The sequence below is a fragment of the Loxodonta africana genome, chromosome 2 (assembly GCF_030014295.1).
Source record: "Loxodonta africana isolate mLoxAfr1 chromosome 2, mLoxAfr1.hap2, whole genome shotgun sequence".
Lineage (NCBI taxonomy): Eukaryota > Metazoa > Chordata > Mammalia > Proboscidea > Elephantidae > Loxodonta > Loxodonta africana.
Genome location: NC_087343.1, coordinates 40023113 through 40044388, shown reverse-complemented (window position 1 = coordinate 40044388; position 21276 = coordinate 40023113). Strand labels below are relative to the sequence as shown.

Below are 21276 nucleotides of genomic sequence, written 5' to 3'. Positions count from 1 at the left end.
CTCGGTATCAGTCAGGGCTCTTGCTTGTGAACAACAGCAACTGCTCTTGGCTCACTTCAGCAAAAAAAGCATTTATATTAAAGATATGGAGGGAAGGTGAGGGGCTGAAAGAATTGACAGGAGGCTGAGGAGGTGAGCAGGAATGGACACAAGGGGAAGCCAAGGAAGGTCCAGCAGGAACAGCAGCAAATCTTGGTAGGGACAGGCTGGTAAGCATGTCATGGCTCCCATGAGGGTCTCAACTATCCCCTCCATTTGGGTCATTTGCTCAAGTCCTGAAGAGAGGACATCTTGTTCACCCATTGGAGGTCTCATAGCAACCCCTTGGTTTCCCTTGTGGAAGGCAGACCCCTGGTATTATTCTATTGCTCAGAGCACATACAAGGGGAAGGAGGGGATTCCTCACCTTGGTTCTTTTCCAGGACTGTGGTAGGGAAATTGGATGATGCCAAACAGCATCTGCAACTTCCAAGGACCATGGACCATTTTGTGAAGGGGGGAAAGATCCCCCTTCAGGTCTGGGAGCTCTGTCAGCTCCAGCTCAGGGAGAAGACAGATGAGAAAAACCTACCCCCTCCCTGCAACCAACCACTGTCTGTCATATACCCAGAACCCAACATTGCCTCAACAGGCCTCCACGGCAGGTGGTGTCTCAAATCCTTAACGCCATCAGTGACTTTCAAAACTGCAAATGCTTTGCTCATTTAATCTGTCACTGCCTCGCCTTTACACTGAAATGATAAAATCTTCTTTTCCTAACTCATGGGTTATCCTAGGTATCAAATGAGATATCAAATGCAACAAATGTTTTTTTAAGTTACCTATTATGCTATACCAAGTCCCTGGGTGCTATACGCTGTTAAGAAGCTTGGTGCTAACTGAAAGGTTGGAGGTTCAAGTCCACACTAGCCATTGAAAACTGCACTCTGACACACCTGGGGTCACCATGAGTTGCACTCAACTCGACGACAACTGGTTTAGCTTTTAGTAGGTTACACAGAAGTAAACCATAATTATTATTTTAATAAATTGCCTTAATTTTCTAACAGTTGTGTTCATTGTATATGCTCAATTTTTTTTTTAATTTTATTTTAAAGGGTAAGGATGTCCCTGATAAATACTCCCTCTGTGCTGAAAGCTGGTTATAGATGTTTTAAAAATATTTTCATTACAAAAAGAATGCTTCTAGAAATTTCAAATACCCGCAAAAATCGATGCTAATTTTTCATTCTTTGAGACTATGAAAACAAAGGTAAGGTGACTGATCTACTGTGGAATTGTGTTTGTGAGAACTAGGCAACTGGAAAATTAAATCCACTAACCCACTTGACATTTAATGTACAAGAGTGGTGGTGTTCTGAAAATTGAATTCTACCTTTAAGTGTTTTCAGTTGTCTAGGTGAATTAAAGTGGAAATTGTTGAATTCGATGAAAATTGTTAGCTGTCATTTGGTTTGGTGGGTCATTTGTTATGCATCAGAGCTAAAAAGGCAGTATCAGACCAGTTAAAAAAAAATGTTTTTAATTGGATTCAGAAATCGCCATAGGATTCAGTATTATTAACCTTCCCCCACCCCTCTTGTGTCTACCTCCCCCACATACACACATGCCACATGCATATATGCTCATACACAATTTCTAAGAACCCAAGAAAAACTTTATTAACCTCAACGCTTACCTCTACCTGAAAACAGGCTGTTTTGAACAAGAATGCAGGTGTTTATCTAGATATTTAGATTCTTAAATTTTTTTGACAAATAATGGAAACCAAAGCATTCTTGGTTTGTTTTGCCCATCAATTTTCATTATTATTACTATTATTTTTGGGTCTTGGTTTTTGCCGAGAGAGGAGGCATGGAAGGCAATAGACGTTTTTGGATGATAGCTAGATTTATTTCACTTATTAATGGATTCTGTTTCCTACTTGCTTGCTTGCTTTCTGTCTTCCTTCCTTCTTTTCTTTCTTTCTTCCTCTTTCTCTCCCTTTTCTTTCCTTTGGCCTTCACTGACTCCATTTCCTCCTGGAATGTCTTCTTCCTATTTCCCCATGCCCAAATCCATTCAAGCCCAGCTCTAATATCCCCTCGTCAATGAAGTCTCCTGTGACAACCTGGGAGAAGGTAATTGATTTCTATGCTGACCTTTCATAGTTCTATGCTCATCCAACCCAAACCCAGTGCCGTCGAGTCGATTCTGACTCATAGTGACCCTATAGGACAGAGTAGAACTGCCCCATAGAGTTTCCAAGGAGCACCTGGTGGATTCGAACTGCCAATATCTACCTCATATAACTCACATCTCATATAACTTCTCCCTTTCTACTAGGTATTAGAGTTACAAATGTGCATATTTTATGTCTCCCCAGGTAAGCTGAATTTGCCTGAGGGTAGACTTCATATGTTTCATTTGCCCCTCCCCCGCCCACCATCACATGCCTATCACCGTCTTGTATGTAATAGGTACTCGAAAATAATTTGGTGACTGAATGAATGAACCTGCCTTGACTGTTTAAAATTCAGGCTTTTCATTTTCAAGTCTTCCTATACAATTCTCCTCCCCCTCCAGCCCAATTTCATTATTCCTATAACCTTGGAGTCAAGAGACCTTACAGCCTCCTCGAGAGGCAATTTTGCAGAAAAGGAAAATAAGACTAAATGAGTGAAGGGATTTTGAATTCTTGGAAACACTCAAAATTCTTTTTTTTTCCCATCTCAAAAGAGTACCTAACATAGAGAGACACAATGAAAATCTTTTCCAATGGTGAAATTCTCAGAAAACTTGAGTTACTTTTTTTTTTTTTTTTGTCATTTCTATGCATCTATATCGAAAAGCTACTTGCTTTTAAAGTAAGAGCAAATTAATGGCATTAGTGATTATTTAGAGCAGAAAAGTGAATGGGATCTCTTTGAAGGAAAATACATTCAGAGCTGTTACTTTCCAGCTTCATTTAAAAACACAATTGTTCATTGTGTTTCTCAGGACTTTGACTTCAGAACCAAACAAAACACCAACATCCTTGCATTCAAACCTTACTGCTGAATAAGAGACATCATTTCCTCAGCTCTCTCCATCTGTAAAATCTTGGAGTTGCACATGCATAGGTGAAGCTTTTATCTTGATATTCACCATGAGTCTTCAAAGTCTGGAGCATTCTTTTCCGAGAGTCCTCTCAACACTCTAGCAAACTCTTCCAGCTCTGATATTCTATGACTCCGTTATCTACCCCACCACTATAGAGAGATCAGAATCTGTGTGGGAGGAGGAGGAGGAGGTGGGCAGTGAATGAGAGGGAAAGAGCACTAGGCTGGGAGCCAGAAAATTGGGAGTCTCGTTCTTGCTCTACTCCTAACTACCTTGGTGACTTTAAAGACATAAACTGTAGACTGGTTACCCCATCTACACAATGAGAAGTTCCCCCCCCAAAAAATCTAAGTTCCCTTCTAGCCTCAAATGGTGATTCCTCTCATTAAAGGAGGAATCGGCTTATCTTTGCTTTGTCAGGGTCTGGTGTTGGCAGCCTTTGTTCTGGAGGGAGGTTTTGTCTTCCAGATCTATTTGCATGTATTTGTTAATACACCATGTTGCCTAATACCTATCCCTCCTCATCCGCTGTAAGAATATTTAACAACCACTAATTTCACCTTTATTAAGAACCAACCAGGTACCAGGCCCTGTTCTAGGCACTGGGATTCAGACCCCAGGTGACTCAGCCCAGAAAGCACCTCTATTAACCAAAAGGATTTACTCCAGCAACACATAACATTGTCAGAAATTTGCCAAATGAAGAGAGAATTATAGTCAACCCAGGGGGATTTCCTGACCTGAGCTTCCCATGATTGTGGGGGACTGTGGGAGGAGAGCCTGTGACTTCCTCCAACACCCTCCATAGCTTTCCTGACCAGATTCTGAAGGAACTATCTCTTTTTCTCCAGAAAATTAGTTATCGAAATGTGTCAGTTTTTAAATCCAAACTGAAGACTGATTTAGATGATATTAAAAAAAAAAAAAAACTAAGAAATAAATAAAATTGCCTAAGGACCTTGATTCAGATAACTATAGGTGATTGTCACAAACAGACCTATATAATGTCTAATTGAGGCTCCTAACTCTCTTCACTTTTGGTAGGTACTTTCTGGACATCTGGAACCAAGCTCAGTCTTCACACAAAACCTAGGATGCCTCCATGTGACTTCACACCTGAAAGATACAAGGTAAGATTCAGGGCTTTGGGAAAACCCAAAAGAGGTGATTCGTCTTGGGAAGCCTCAGTGAATCGTTTCCTCAGGAAGGACCCACGAATGGCCCCACCTGCCATCAAACTGTCCCATCCCAGATACTCTAAGATCTCCTTCCTTTAAGGCACTGGGAGCATCTGATCCCCTCTTACTCCATTTAATACTATTGTATGAACCGGAGTGTGTGTGTGACTGAGACAGAGAGTACAAGAAGCAGATTATACATGACAATTTTGATTAACTCATATGGCAATGCATGATCTGACCACCTTGAGTCCTCCACCAAGTTAGCATTTTTTTCTCAAGCTAATGAAGATTGCATGCTCTCTTTCTCTTTCTTTTTCTCCCTTCTCTCTCTCCCTGTCCTTCTCCCTTTCTCTCTCTCTCTCTCAGTCTCTCTTTCTCTTTCTGTCAGCAATCCCTATTTCGTGCATAATACTAATAGGTTAGAAATTGTGGCATCAATAGGCAGGTCAGGAGGGAGCCACAATGAAGAGAAGCATGAAAGAGATGTTTCTATTAAAGACATAAACACCAGGACTTCTTTTTTTTTTTTTTTTTTAATTTAAAAAAAAAAAAAACTACAGCACCAAAAATGCCTTATTAGTTTAAACATTCTACTTTCAAAGCCCATTTTCTTTTCATTGCTAAAGTCAACTCAAAGCCAGGGATTTCCACTGAAAAGTAGAAAATTTCAGCCTCTTTCTTCATGTTTGACCTGGAAATGGATTGAAGGGCCATGAAAACTAATTTTATTACTTAAGAAGTAAGGCCTTAGTTTCTTGCAAGAAGAATATTGTATAAATGCACCTGCTTCCGAGCCACTATAGGGCAGTAAACTCGTTGCTGTCGAGACGATTCCAACTCATCATGACCTTATAGGACAGAGCAGAACTACCCGCTAGGATTTCCAAGGCTGTAATCTTTACAGACGTAGACTGCCACATCTTTCTCCCACACAGCAGCTAGTGAGTTCAAATGGCCATCCTTTTGCTTAGTAGCCAAACACTATGGCTCCTTCAGTTCATTCGAGAGACTTCAAAAAAAAAAAAAAAAAAACAGTTGCTGTTGAGTCGATTTCTATTCATTGTGGCCCATGTGTGCCAGAATAGAACCATTCTCTATAGAGTTTTCAGTGGCTGTGACCTTTCAGAAGTAGCGCTGCTAAATTGACCTGTTGATCTGATAAGAAATGCCAGAATAAGCAACAGAAAGATTTTAACTCTTCTCTATCCACAGGAAACCCTGGTGGCTAGTGGTTAAGTGCTAGGGCTGCTAACCAAAGGGCTGGCAGTTTGAATCCGCCAGGCACTCCTTAGAAACTCTACGGGGCAGTTCTGCTCTGTACTATGGGGTCGCTACTCGACGGCACTGGGTTTGGTTTTTTTAATCTACAGACCCTTTCGTATAACCGCGTTCTGGAGATCCACAAGCAACATCTCTCTCCTGTGGTGACGGCGTACTTTCAGAAGCCCTTGTTGCTCCACCAGGGACACATGGAGTGGCTATTTGATTTCGAGGGAAACAGATACCTGGATTTTTTTTCAGGTGTTGTCACTGTCAGTGTTGGTCACTGCCACCCGTGAGTATCCTTAAAATTTGGGGTGTTCATTCCAGAGGGGTATTTGAGAAACAGCCTAACAATCATCTTTGTGATTCAGAACCCTTGGTTCAACCAACCGCTTGCTGTCAATTCAACCTCGACTCATAACAACCCCATGCGTGTCAGGGTGGAACTGTGCTCTACAGGGTTTTTGGTGGCTGATTTTTCAGAAGTGGATCTGAAAAGTAGGCACCTCTGGGTGGACTCAAACCTTAACCTCTGGGTTAGCACCCAGGCATGTTAGCCACTTGCACCACACAGGGACTCCTTGGTTCACCTACACTGGATTAAAAAAAAAAAAAAAAAACCTCTTACAGATTATGACTGACCTACTCCCTGCTGTTTGCTGGGCAAAAACCTTAGCACTGCACTTTTTCTTTTCTTGACAATTCAAAGTTCTGCAATTCTTGTCACACATGCAGTGTGGCATGTACTGTGTGATTGGATTGTATGTGTTTCTCCTCTCTCGTGACAGCTTTACAAAGAACGCATCATGAAAAAGGCAGAAATGAAGGGGAAGGCAAGCAGTTCTCAGAGAAGCATGGAGGCAGGTGTGTGGGGGAGGGGTGCTGAGAGATGAGAACTTTTAGCCTGAGGATCATCTTAACTAACTCTGAGAGATAAGTGAGCAGAAAACGGATGATAAGACAAAGACAGAATCACAGCTGGAAATTTACATTGGAAATGGATGGATCAATTAATCTTGAGATTCTCTGCACCTCTGATCACCAACCCACACACATAAATGTCCTCTCGGCAGGTTCTTCTGTGGTCCTTTTGGTTACAGGCATTTCCACCCCAAATATACTGAATCAGAATCTACATTTTAACAAGATCTCCAGGTGATTCCTGGGAATTTGTTAGAAATGCAAATTCTCAGCAGAGAACTTGTTAGAAATGTAAACTCTTAGAGCATTCGAACCAAAACTAAGTCCTGGTTATGGGGCACCTATCTCATCTCATTATAATGCTTATACTCTCTTGCTTTTAATAATATGACCGATAAAACTTATTTTAAATAATAACAGTAAAGTGGCAAGCATAAAATAAATTAAAGAGGTTTGGGCCCTTCTGTCAATGCAGGAGGTGAAAGATCTCCTCCTCAAGCAGCTATCAGGAGGTGAGGAGTTAGTTGTACCTTCAGGACCTAGCCGTCACCTTCTTCTCCCATACCCTTCCCCTACTATCTTCAGGAGGTCCTGAGAAGTACCCAAAATAAATTGCAGGTGCAATTGAAAACATAGGACAAATACACATGAAAGAAGTAGAGAAAAATGAAGCAGAGAAATTTTTTAAACATTTTTTAATTCTTTAAACATTCTCATTTAATCCTCCCAAGGGCCTTTTGACATTGTCCCTGTTAATCAAGTAGTTTCATTGGCTTTCATGACCTTTGAGCTTCTCCTGATCTCCATCTGACTCTTGAGCTTGTTCTTCTAACCCCCTGATTCTTGGTGTCCTGGACACGTTCCTTAGCCCTCAGCTTTTATGGCTATACTCCTTTCCTCCCTTATTATTTCCCCCCACAGAATTGGTCCTACCCCATCTCCCCACTCCAATCATTTAGTTACTATATTTTTAGCAGTCTTGTTAATTGCCATCAAGTCAGCTCCAACTCATGAGACCCCATGTAGAGCAGAATGAAACATTCCCCAGACCTGCACCATCCCCATGATCGTTGGCATGTTCAAGTCCACTGGACAATATTTTGCTGTGATCCATAAGGTTTTCATGGGCTAATTTTTAGAAGCAGATCACCAGGCCTTTCTTCCTGTCTGTCTTTTAGTCTGAAAGCTCCACTGAAACTTGTCCAGCATCGGTAACCCTGCTGATATTTGAAATGCTGACGGCATAGCTTCCGGTATCATAGCAACACATAAGCTGCCAAAGTATGACAATTAAAAGACAAGTGGTGGCCCACATACCTATCTACCCTGATTTCCTACTATCCCTGAACATGAACTTTCTGATGCTGTATGGTTGGTCTGATTCTTTAAAGAATGTGGTTTCACAGTTAAGAAATATTTAGCAACAATAACCACTACTCAATCCTAGATATTTGAATCTCCTTTGAAGGAAAAACTATTGATCGTGCGTTCATGTGAATGAATGGGTCTATGGTCCTAAGAATAAAATGGGAAGGCACCCAGGCTTATACCCAGTCATCTCTATATTCCAAATAGTTCAAAGTGATGTTAATAAAAAAAAAAAACTTATTGTTAAAAGATATTCTGAACCCTCTCCTAGGCCAGGAATTTATTTCCAAAAATTCTTAAAAGACAATTATTTAATCTCCTTTGAACACTTCTCTTGATGAGAAACTCATTGCCTTTTCAGACAACACATACCATTGTTGGATACCTCTGGTTGTTAGAGATATTCTTTCTTCTGTGCCTCTTGAAACTCTTTTAGCGATAGCAGCATGTTTGGGTTTAAAAAGGTCCCTGGGTGGCACAAATGGTTTGTGCTTGACTATTAACCTACAGGATGGTCATTCAAACTCACCCAGAGGCACTGTGGAAGAAAGGACTGGCAATTTGTTTCCATAAAGATTTAGCCAAGAAAACCCTATAGGGCAGTTCTACTTCAAACAGAGGGGTCGCTATGAGTTGGAATCCACTCAACAGGTTTGGTTTCTTTGTTTTTGTTTTTTGGTTCAAGAGCCAGTGTGTGTGTTGACAGGGGACGTGCCTTCTAGCAGTGTGAGTAACTCTGGTCTCCTGCTTCTCCAGGAAGGTCAATGCAGCAGCCCAAAAGCAGCTTACCCACCTGTGGCACACAAGCACCATCTTCTTCCATCCCCCAATGCATGAATATGCAGAGAAGCTATCGGCACTTCTTCCTGAGCCTCTTAAGGTATGATATTTCCAGCTTAAATTTTAAAGGGACAACAGTCTCGTGATTCCAGATACCAGGAGAGTTGCCATAGGAAGCAGGAACACGGGCAGGGGATTTGGTCTGAACAACTACTGAGCCAATACCCATATCTGAAAACAATCAAGCAAAAGGAAAGAATTTGTGAATTGCTGGTGAAACATTTCTGGGGCTGATGTTAACTTGTGTCATCTCTAAGCCTCTGCCTCCCCTTGCTTGCTCTCCTCGCCACCCAGCTTTGCAGAAAGCACTTCTCAGGGGCCCCAGCCCTCCTGACTTTCTTCTCTATGTTCCTCAAGAGGTTTCCATCTCTTTCCTCCACAGCCCCTCTGAAAAGTCATTTGCATTTCTTTCACAAAGCATAGAGCCATTTTTTATAAAATTAATAAACCATCCAGCTCATGAGGTCTAAGATACGTGTCATGGATTGAATTGTGTCCCCCCAAAATATCTCTCAACTTGGCTAGGTCATGATTCCCAGTATTGTGTGGTTGTCCAACATTTTGTCATCTGATGTGATTTTCCTACATGTTATAAATCCTATCTCTATGATGTTAAAGAGATGGGATTAGCAGCAGTTACATAGACTACAAGATTAATCTACATTTTAAGCCAATCTCTTTTGAGATATAAAAGAGAGAGACAAGCAGAGAGATATGGGGAACCTCATAGCACCAAGAAAAAAGAGGAGGAGAATTGCACATCCTTTGGAATTGGGGCCCCTGCGCTTAGAAGCTCGAAGTCCAGAGGAAGATTGATGACAAGGACCTTCCTCCAGAGCCGACAGAGAGTGAAAGCCTTCCCCTGGAGGTGATGCCCTGAATTCCGATTTCTAGCCTACTAGACCGTGAGGGGATAAATTTCAGTTTGTTAAAGCCATCCACTTGTGGTATTTCTGTAATAGCAGCCCTGGATAACTAAGACAATGCACTTAGACTTTTTTGCAAAATGAGATATTTTTGTTCCCCTGAAATGGCTGAATTTCAGCCTGAATTAAGATATTAAAACACTGGCCAAAATTTGCTTTGAGGCGTTAAATGAGTTAATACATATGAAGTGGTTAGTCCAGTGCTTAGTACGTGGTGTTAGCCATTATTATTATTTTACTATTAAAGTAAGATGAAGAAGGATTCCCTGGGTGGTACAAATGGTTGACACGCTCAATTGATAACCAAAAGATCAGAGGATCGAGTCCACTCAGGGGCATTTTGGAAGAAAGACCTGATGATCTACTTCTGAGAAATCAGCCACTGAAAACCCTATGGGGCACATTTCTACTCTGACATTCATGGGGTCTCTAGGAGTCAGAATCGACTGGGTGGCAACTGGTTCGTTGGTTAAGATGAAGAAACTTGTAATCCCTTTGACCTAAGCTCAGCACAGGGATGTTCATGAAGGGGCAGAAACAAGGAATTTGGCAAAGGTACAAGCACACACTCACCTCCAGTTTCTTTAGTTCTCCCCATTCCTTTGGCCAGGCTGAGATATATTTTTTGTATGCTGGCTTGTTTTCACACATACAGGACAGCCAGCCTGGGGCATCCTTTGAGGTTGTAGGCCAGGCAGGCTGCTTTGTTCTAAACCTTCGGAGTCAGGTTTGGCTGGTTTAAGTTTAGCCAAGAGACCTGATCCTAGGCAGTCATATTCACTCAGCACCTAACCACTGTGTGCCCCTGGCAAGTCTCCTGGTCTTAGCAGTTTGCAGAAAATCAAATAGGGCCAACGAAATCCTGGAATCACCCACAACTGTGACAATCTCTTAGCCATTTTTGTATCTCTAGCACTTAGCTAAGGACTAACATTCTCTTGACCCACGCCATGGTGTTTTGAAACGCCTCATATGCATGCGAAAGCAGGACAATGAATAAGGAAGACTGAAGAACTGATGCCTTTGAAATATGGTGTTGGCAAAGAATATTGGATATACCATGGACTTCCAGAAGAACAAGCAAAACTGTCTTGGAAGAAATAGAGCCAGAATGTTGGTTAAAAGCAAGGACTTCCTCTCACATACTTTGGGCATGCTATCAGGAGGGACTGGTCCCTGGAGAAGGACATGCTTGGTTAAGTAGAAAGTCATCGAAAAAGAGGAGGACCTTCAAAAAGATGGATTGACACAGTACCTGCAACAGTGGGCTCAAGCATCACAATTGTGAGGGTGGCACAGGACCAGGCAATGTTCGTTCTGTTGTATGTAGGGTCACTATGAGTTGGAATCCACTAGACAGCACCTAACAGCAACAACAACAGCATTTAGCAGCTGCTCAACGCAGGGCTATAGAGTAATCAAATGATCAGGTGGCTAGGTAGCCCACGCTGGTCTGAGGGGAGCTCTCGTTAATAATCAGAGACTGGGACACGTGGCCTTTAACAATTTTGAATTAATCATGTAATAAGGAAAGAAATTGCAAGATTGTGTGTCTTTTTCCTTCCAGGTCATTTTCTTGACAAATAGTGGATCAGAAGCCAATGACCTTGCCATGCTGATGGCCAGAGCGCACTCAAATAACACAGACATCATTTCATTCAGGTAATCATGCCTGAGAAAATTCAACTATAGTAACACTGACTTACCATAACACTAAATGTGTCCATAAAATATGGCAAGAGGCTTTCCTAGAGGCATTTTTCTCATTTTAGGTTTTAAGGCAGGATCAATCAAATGAACCTTATGACAGGATAGCCCCATCCAAACTGGCCTAATCTAAGACAGGATCCGTGGCTGGGGTCATCAACAGCTTGGAGTCCTCATTAAGCCATAGGTCCTTCTATGGAATTGACAAGATCACAGGTTGTTTGTTCGTTTACTTTGAAGATGTAGTATTGACTACAACATATACCAAGTACTGAATGATTTCTCTGTGCCCAGAGAAGCTCATGTCTCTACCTTATGGCACTGGGCCCATTTTAATCTCTGATTATGACAAGGAGCCATGTACTCATAGAGCCAGCAGGCCATTGTTTCACGTTTTAATCCTGCATATTTCTGTTTCCTTGGATAACTTCAGAGAATTAGTAATTTAATAGATTAATTGAATTAGGATGTTGGCAAAGAATATTGAATATACCATGGACTGCCCAGAGAATGAACAAGTCTGTCTTGGAAGAAGTACAGCCAGAACGCTCCTTAGAGGTGAGGATGTTAAGACTGCCTCATATACTTTGGACATGCTATCAGTAGAGACCAGTTCCTGGAAAAGACAATCATGCATGGTAAAGCAGAGGGTCAGTGAAAAAGAGGAAGACCCTCAGTTAGATGGATTTACACATTAGCTGCAACAGTGGGCTCAAGCATAGCAACAATTGTGAGGACCAGGCAGTGTTTCATTCTGTTGTACACAGGGTCACTATGAGTTGGAACCGACTCAACATCACCTAACAACAACAGCAACAATAGATTAATTATAAAGCCTGATGGTTATGTTAGCACTAAAAATAATAGAAAACTAAGAATTTTGCTCACAGTTGCCGCTAAGGATGATTTTATACAGCAAATTTAAACAGACATTTATAAGGTTTATGTAAAAGACAGGAGTGACTTATAATAAAAGTTGATGAAAAGAAGAAATATTCTCATTCTTCCTGCTGTTGGAAATTTTCTGTCTAAATTCAAAGGAAGACTGATTTCAGCCTCACAACATTACATACAATACAAAATTCCATATAAAACACACACGCAGTTACTACCTTATGGCACTAGGCTAAGGAAACATCTGCTATCAAAGAAGTATGGCAATAAAAAATTTTGATTCATGTTTTACCTAAATAAACATTCCAGAATATGCATGTCAATGACAAGGATTGATCTGTGTGAAGCAGTCATGCTGCTACTGGGGTTCAACACATGATTGTGTCTCTTCTTTCAAAATATAGGACCACTCTTTTGAATAGTCTTAATAATCCTAGATCCTCATAGTTTAAGGGTGGTTTTGATTTAGGAAATTGCCAAAACACGTTTGAAGCCAAAGCTGGTGATCAGGTGCTTTATACTTAAAATGATTGTTTCAGGAGAAAAAACAAACACTGTGTTTCTCATATGCATAATAAGATAGCATACAAGGCACTTAGAGAGGAATTCCCAAAGATGTTAATCAACAGCTGCATCACAGGAACAAATATTTGACTTCCCAGCTAGTGAATACTAGTGGCCATCCAGTCAGCCCCCTGACTTGTGGCAACCCCGTGTGTGCAGAACTGTGCTCCATGGGATTTTCAATGGCCGCAACATTTCAGAAGTAGATTGCCAGGTCTTCCTCCCAAGGCACCTCTGGGTGAACTTGAACCACCAGCCTTTGGGTTAGTAGCTGAGTGCATTAACCATTTGTACCACCAGAGGCTCCATTTTAAAGAATAATACTCATCGAACATGTAATTTCTGGTATGTTTGCTAAAAGATTAGTCTCATTACTTTAGAGTAATAGGGTACATCTCAGGTCAGAGTCCTTGACAGATGATTTCCAAAATTCCTTTCAGCATTTCAAATTCTTACACCTATAAGAAAGATATCTGCAATAAAAAAGTCGTTGGTCTTGCAAAATTCAGTCATGCGATCTCCAGCATCATTTCTATCACCAAGGCCATATTTTCCAACTCCCAATCCTCCTCCTTTGTTTCCACCTCTCACATTCTAATCACCAGTAATTGTCAGTGCATCCTGTTTGCTCGATCAATTTCAGACTGCTGAAGTTGGTAAAAATCTTCAGTTTCTTCATCTTTGGCCTTAGTGGTTGGTGGGTAAATTTGAATAATAGTCATATTAACTGGTCTTCCTTGTAGGCATATAGATATTATCCTATCACTGACAGCATTGTACTTCAGGATAGATCTTGAAATGTTCTTTTCGACGATGAATGCAACACCATTCCTCTTGAAGCTGTCATTCCCAGCATGGTAGACCATACGATTATCCAATTCAAAATGACCAATACCAGTCCATTTCAGCTCACTAATGCCTAGGATATTGATGTTTATGCATTCCATTTCATTTTTGACGATTTCCAATTTTCCTAGATTCATACTTCGTACATTCCAGGTTCCAATTATCAATGGATGTTTGCAACTGTTACTTTTCATTTTGAGTTGTGCCACATCAGCAAATGAAGGTCCTGAAAGCTTGACTACATTCACATCATTAAGGTCAACTCTGCTTTGAGAAGGCAGCTCTTCCCCAGTCATCTTTTGAGTGCCTTCCAACCTGAGGGGCTCATCTTCCGGCACTGTATCAGACAGCGTTCTGCTGCTATTCCTAAGGTTTTCAATGGCTAATTCTTTTCAGAAGTAGACTGCTAGGTCCTTTTTCCTAGTCTGTCTTATTCTGGAAGCTCAGCTGAAACCTGTCCACTATGGGTGACCCTGCTGGTATTTGAATACCAGTGGCACAGCTTCCAGCATCACGGCAACATGCAAGCCCCCACAGTGAGACAAACTGATGGATGACTTTTTCATTGCAAATACCTTTCTTTTCTAACATAAATGGTGACTGTACGCACGGACCTCGACAGATGCAATACACAGGAATCAAATTGACTACATCTGTGGAAAGAGACGATGGAAAAGCTCAATATCATTGGTCAGAACAAGGCCAGGTGCCAACTGTGGATCAGACCATCAATTACTCATGCTAGTTCAAGCTGAAACTGAAGAAAAGTAGAAAAGTCCACGAGAGCCAAAGTACAACCTTGAGTATATCCCACTTGAATTTAGAGACCAAGAATAGATTTGATGCATTGAACTTTAATGACCGAAGACCAGACGAGTTGTGGAATGGCATCAAGGACATCATACATGAAGAAAGCAAGAGGTTATTAAAAAGACAGGGGAGAAAGAAAAGACTTAAATGGATGTCAGAATAGACTCTGAAACTTGCTCTTGAATGTCAAGTAGCTAAAGTGAATGGGAGAAATGATGAAGTAAAAGAACTGAACAGAAGATTTTAAAGGATGGCTTGAGAAGATAAAGTATTTTAACGACATGTGCAAAGACCTGGAGACAGAAAACCAAAAGGGAAGAACAGGCTCAGCATTTCTCAAGCTGAAAGAACTGAAGAAAAAATTCAAGCCTCAAGTTACAATACTGAAGGATTCTATGAGGAAAATATTAAATGATACAGGAAGCATCAATAGAAGAAATACATAGAGTCACTATACCAAAAAGAATTGGTCAACATTCAACCATTTCAGGAGGTAACATATGGTCAGGAACCAATGGTACTGCTGCACTGAAGGCTGCGCTAAAGGCATTGGTGAAAAATCAGGCTCTGGGAATTGACGGAATACCAGTTGAGATGTTTCAACAAACGGATGCCGCACTGGAGGTGCTCACTCATCTATGCCAAGAAACTTGGAAGACAGGTACCTGGCCAACCGACTAGAAGAGATCCATATTTATGCCTATTCCCAAGAAAGTGATCCAACTGAATGTGGAAATTATAGAACAATATCATTAATATCACATGCAAGCAAAATTTTGCTGAAGATCAATCAAAAGCTGCTGCAGCAGTATACTGACAGAGAACTGCCAGAAATTCAAGCTGGATTTAGAAGAGGACATGGAACCAGGGATATCATTGCTGATGTCAGATGATCATGGCTAAAAGCAGAGATAACCAGAAAGATGTTCGCCTGTGTTTTATTGACTGTGCAAAGGCATTCAACTGTGTGGATCATAACAAATTATGGATAACATTGCAGACAATGGGAATTCTGGAGCACTTAATTGTGCTCATGAGGAATCTGTACATGGATCAAGACACAGATGTACAAACAGAACAAAGGGGCACTGCATGGTTTAAAGTCAGGAAAGGTGTGCATCATAGCTGTAACCTTTCACCATACCTATTTAATCTGTATGCTGAGCAAATAATAGGAGAAGGTGGACTATATGAAGAATGGGACATCAGGATTGGAGGAAGACTCATTAACAACACGCATTATGCAGATGACACAACCTTGCTTGCTGAAAGTGAAGAGAACTTGAAGCACTTACTAATGAAGATCAAAGATCACAACCTTCAGTATGGATTACACCTCAACATAAAGAAAACAAAAATCCTCACAACTGTACCAATGAACAATATCATGATAAACGGAGAAAAGATTGAAGTTGTCAAGGATTTCATTTTACTTGGATCCACAATCAATGCCCATGGAAGCAGCAGTCAAGAAATCAAAAGATGCATTGCACTGGGCAAATTGGCTGCAAGAGATGTCTTTAAAGTATAAAAAAGCAAAGATGGCACCTCGAGGACTAAGGTGCACCTGACCCAAGTCACGGTGTTTTCAATCACCTCATATGCATGCAAAAGCTGGACAATGAATGAAGAAGACCAAAGAAGAACTGAATTGTGATGTTGAAGAATACTGACTATACCATGGACTGCCAAAAGAAGGAACAAATCTGTCTTAGAAGAAGTACAACCAGAATGCTCCTTGGAAGTAAGGATGGCAAGACTGTGTCTCACATACTTTGGACATGTTGTCAGAAGGGATCAGTTTCCAGAGAAGGACATCATGCTTGGTAAAGTAGAGGGTCAGCCAAAAAAAGAGGAAGACCCTCAATGAGGTGGATTGACACAGTGGCTGCAACAATGGGCTCAAGCATAGCAACAATTGTGAGGATGGGACAGGACCAGGCAGTGTTTTGTTCTATTGTGTATAGGGTCACTATGAGTAGGAAATGACTCGACGGCATCTAACAACAACAACATAAAAAAAGATAAACCAAAAAAAACCAAACCCAGTGCCGTCGAGTTGATTCCGGCTCATAGCAACCCTATAGGACAGAGTAGAACTGCCCCATAGAGTTTCCAAGAAGCACCTGGCAGATTTGAACTGACAACCCTTTAGTTAGCAGCCATATCACTTAACCACCACGCCACCGGGGTTACCATAAAAAACGTAAGTAAGTTCACCTGACATAGGTGTGATAGCTTCTTAGAAATCATTGGAGTTGAATGTTAATGGTGCTCTGTTTCATCTCCATAGCTTTCATGTGTTTTCTCTTTTGTCCTACGCAGTATTCCATAGTCCGTTGATTGAAGAAAATGAACTTAAGCCCCCCCACCCCCATTGTTTTCTCTCTGCAGAGGAGCCTACCATGGATGTAGTCCTTACACACTGGGCTTGACAAACGTAGGATCCTTCAAGATGAAACTTCCCAGTGGAATGGGTTGCCAAGCAGTGAGTTTTGGGTTTTTGCGTCTTATTTCTCTAAAAACTGCTGGGTCTGTGGAATAATTGATTAGAATTTCTTGGTATTTGGGTTACAAATTAATATAAAACCTGCCGTTAATCCGGGACTCAATTTGATGCAATTGAATTGAAGACCATTTGGGGGAAATATTTCTTAGAAAGGACTTCAGAATCTGAATAATAATTAATGATGTTTTTTGTTATTATTTGTTTTGCTTTCAAGTTAAATCAAGTAAACTGGAAAGAAATGCATTGAATTTAGTTCTCAGAGCCTTCAATGCAGATAATTTCTATCGAGTCATCTCTGCACTCACCTTCTGTTCTCACTTGCTGTGCTCACATTTTCAACATCACAATCAGACACATAATTATTCTTACTCTTTTTTTCAGCTGCTCTTACCCACAAAACCCTTGAGTAAGGCTAACATTGAAATTAGTTTCCTTTGTAGAGTGTCCACGTATCTGATTTCTAAGAAAAAAAAAATTATCTCTTCAGAGCAGAATATTAAGTTTTCTTCCTAAGTGGGGAAGTAGTGAGGGGGGAATCTCAATATCAAATTGGTCAGCTTGTATTCCTGTCTTCCCAAACTCTTTCTTTTGTCATTTGCAGACCATGTGTCCAGATGTTTTCCGTGGCCCTTGGGGAGGAAGCCACTGTCGAGATTCTCCAGTACAGACAATTAGGAAATGCAACTGTGCACCAGGTCCAACTCAGCAGGGAGGGAGGGAATAGGGTAAGGTCTGGAGGGGTAATGGACTTAGAGTAAGGCAGAACCATTCCTGAGTGAACAATTACATTTGAAAAAACAGGAAATGGAAAAGTCAAAGGAAACAAGACTAAAAAGTAACCCCTCATTGAAATAACATTTCTCATGCTGACTACAACTTTACTGTGAGTCCCTGGGTGGTGAATACAATCAACGCTCTCCACTGCTAGTGGAAAGGTTGAAGGTTCAAGTCCACCCAGAGGTACCTTGGAAGAAAGGCTGATGATCTACTTCCAAAAAATCAGCCATTGAAAACTCTATGGAGCACAGTTCTACTCTGACACACAGGGGGTCACCACGAGTCAAAGTCAACTCAACGGCAACTGGAACCACTTTACTATCAGAGTTTGTCTGGTTGGGTATGAAAAGTATCTTATGCTATCAAAACTAAGAAGAGACCATCGCTTGGTACTTAACCAAGGAGCAGCTTTGAATCTTGTGCTCTATTAGCAATAGCTCTGGCATTGATTTTAAAACAAAATGGGGTTTGTGAACTTATTTAGCAATTCCCAATGGAGGAAGAGGAAAAGGGAAAGAATACTTTTAGGAATCTCAAAATTCCAGTTAAGAGGTTCTCCAGGGACCCAGAATGCCAGCCAACATGAGAGCATCTGTCAAAATACCAGGCCTTTCCTTAAAGCTGCTGACTTCTCTTGGAAAAATTTTAAAGGCATTCTCACAAGGAAAATTTGTATGTATCAACCTCATTTTTGTTTACATCCTTTAGTTATTCTTAACATGAAGGAGAGTAGGCATGGAAATGAAATCTGCCATTTGCCCGACATGTGCCGTCATAGTACAGGACCTCTTGAATATTTGGTCTTAAGTAGTTTTGAAGGAAAAGAACTAAATGCTCCAGCCCAAACATCCTTAATGGAAAATGTAGGTCACTGGGTAAAGAGGAAAAATGCAGAATAATAGTCTTAAATATCAGCTTTAAATGGAAGAAAATTCACAGTCATGTTGAAATTCAGATGGGATAATGGCAAAATGGAGGTAGGATGAAAAATGAGCATTGGAACAAGATAAGGTGTCGTGGCCACAAAATTGAGAATTTAAAACCAGAAATAAGTTTAAAGCTATAATTCAAAATCTCCATTTTAAAGGTAGGAAACTGTGATCCACACCTCAGAAGTAAGACAGCTTGTATTTGACCTCAGGTGTTCTGACTCTAAAGCCAGTGCTCCTGATGCCTAGGATCACTCTCATTCACACTGATGTACCATCTGGATGAACCCAGGCTTAAAAACAAGTCCTGGTCTGCTGGCCAGAATTGAAGAGACACATGAAGGCAAGTGATCCGGATTCCACTTCCAGCCCTGCCATTGTCCAGCTATGAGCAGAAGCTCCATCTTTGCCTTCATTTTTCTCATTTGTAAAATGAAGAGAGCCATACCTGGTCCCCCGACTCCCATATTACAGGACTTTATGAGATCAAGGGATAGAAACATACACCTTGTCTTTTCATAGAGTGAGGCAGATTGTATAAGTGCCAAGTAAAACCAAATCTATATATCCAATTTGGAAACCCTGGTGGCATAGTGGTTAAAAGCTACAGCTGCCAACAAAAAGGTCGACAGTTCAGATCCACCAGGTGCTCCTTGAAAACTCTATGGGGCAGTTCTACTCTGTCCTATAGGATTGCTATGAGTCGGAATTGACTTGACGGCAACCATTTTTTTTGCTTTTATATATCTAATCTATATGGCATTGAGAACTAAAATCAGTTCAATGCACCTCAAAGACCTGGTCTGACTGCAAAACCACCAGAACAGAGCCTAGTACACACTGTTGTTGTTGTTGTGTGCTGTCAAGTTGATTTTCAACTCACAGCAGCCTCATATGACAGGGTAGAACTGCCTCATAGGATTTTTTAGGCTGTAATCTTTATAGAAGCAGATCACCAGATCTTTGTCCTGCAGAGCCACTGGGTGGGTTAGAACCACCAACCTTTAAGTTAGCAGCTGAACATTTAACCGTTGGGCTACCAGAGCTCCTTCTAGCACATAGTAAAACCCAGTTCCAGTGCAGAGTAGAACTGCACACAGTAGCACTCAAGAAACAGACTTTTCATCCTGTCCCTACTATATGGACCTCTCTCTTCATCTTTTCTGCTTACTCTCTCTTTGAAGCTTTCTCATCTGCCTTAGGCCAACTTGAAAATACCAGAACCCCAAGATCACCCTCTAGTGGCACTCGGAAGCTAAATGATAGTGACAGACAGACATGTCTGCTTCTCTGGACTGTCACCTTGGGCCAGCTGTTTTCTTAACTCATATCTTCAAGAGACACGACTGATCTCATATCTTTAAATATAACTGGAATACACCAGCCCTCTTTATTGCTTTTAGAACTTGGAAAGTGTTTGTTCTTTGTTGTAAAACAAGTATATCATATATGTTTACAAACATACCCCAACATGGAAAGTATTTTGGGTACAGATGGCCCCAGTTCTCAATTCCTCTTAGAGTTGGTTCACTGTGTGCATATAGGGGCAAACCTTATAAGTCTTTTTCTTTTTTTCACTTCAGAAATATGTCATTGTTCCCAGCATAGGTGAGGGATCCATTTTGTGAACCTAATATAGATGTTCCACCACCTGTCTGTCAGTTTGTTGTACTGTTGTGGCTTGCATGTTACTATGATACTGGAAATTATACCACCAGTATTTCAAATACCAGCAGGGTCATCCATGGAGGAGACTAAGAAAAGCCTGGCTATCTACTTTTGAAAATTAACCAGTGAAAACTCTATGGATCACAACAGAATATTGTCCAATATCAAACTGGAAGACAAGGCCCCTAGCTTGAAGTGTGTGATGGTTAAGACTGTGTGTCATCTTGGTTGGGCCATGATTTTCAGTGTTTATATGTGATCACCCCTATGATGGATCTGCTGTGAGTAGTCAAGCAGTTGAAAGGGAGTTTTTTCGGGCATGAGGCCTGCATCCAAATATACGTGGATGTTCTGGCTTTTGCCCACTCTAGATCCTTCAGGTGCCTCCTGTTTTTCTGACCTCCAGTCCTTGGGACTTGAGCTAGCAGCTTATCTGCCAATCTTGGGATTCATCAGTCTTCAGAGCCTGTGAGTAAGAGCCCTGCTCTCCAACCTACGGATCATGTGTTCACCAGCCCATGCAGCTACATGAATCAAGAGATGCCTCTGTCCTGATCCACGGTCTTGTACATTCCAGCCCCTACAATCACATAAGCCATTTCCTTGACATATATATAAACACACATATACATACTCTCTTTACTGGTTTGGCCTCTCTAGAGAACTCAGCCTAAAACAGAAGGCATTCAAAATAGACAGTGGACTTGAGCAATTAACAACAATACAGATGTTTATATGGTAGATTTCATTATCTTCTCACACCCCACTCTCCAGGATTTTTAATTTCAGTTGTTCATTCCAGGGCCTTTAGTTCAGATCCAACCCATGATGAAATTCACCTCTTATCACCCTACAGTGCCCTGACCTTGGTACTGATCATGTCACTCTCTTTTTGAAAGGCAAGTTTCCTTTTTCTATAAAACTGTTGTTCTTTCTTTGCTCCTCGCTCTGCCTAACTCTTTCTGTACCACCAGCCAAAATAAAATCTCTTC

The 21276-nt window shown here is 41.1% G+C and overlaps 1 protein-coding gene across 2 annotated transcripts in view; it reads left to right on the top strand.

Annotated features, from left to right (window-relative positions):
* Window positions 1-21276, top strand: part of AGXT2 (alanine--glyoxylate aminotransferase 2) — a 53194-nt gene that overhangs the window by 6977 nt on the left and 24941 nt on the right. For both annotated transcript variants that reach the window (XM_023545414.2, XM_003407961.3), the window contains exons 2-7: window positions 4126-4211; window positions 5633-5817; window positions 8571-8694; window positions 11148-11242; window positions 16796-16889; window positions 17512-17605. In XM_023545414.2, coding sequence (XP_023401182.1) covers window positions 4126-4211; window positions 5633-5817; window positions 8571-8694; window positions 11148-11242; window positions 16796-16889; window positions 17512-17605 — 678 coding nt within the window. The remainder of the gene's footprint in view (window positions 1-4125; window positions 4212-5632; window positions 5818-8570; window positions 8695-11147; window positions 11243-16795; window positions 16890-17511; window positions 17606-21276) is intronic.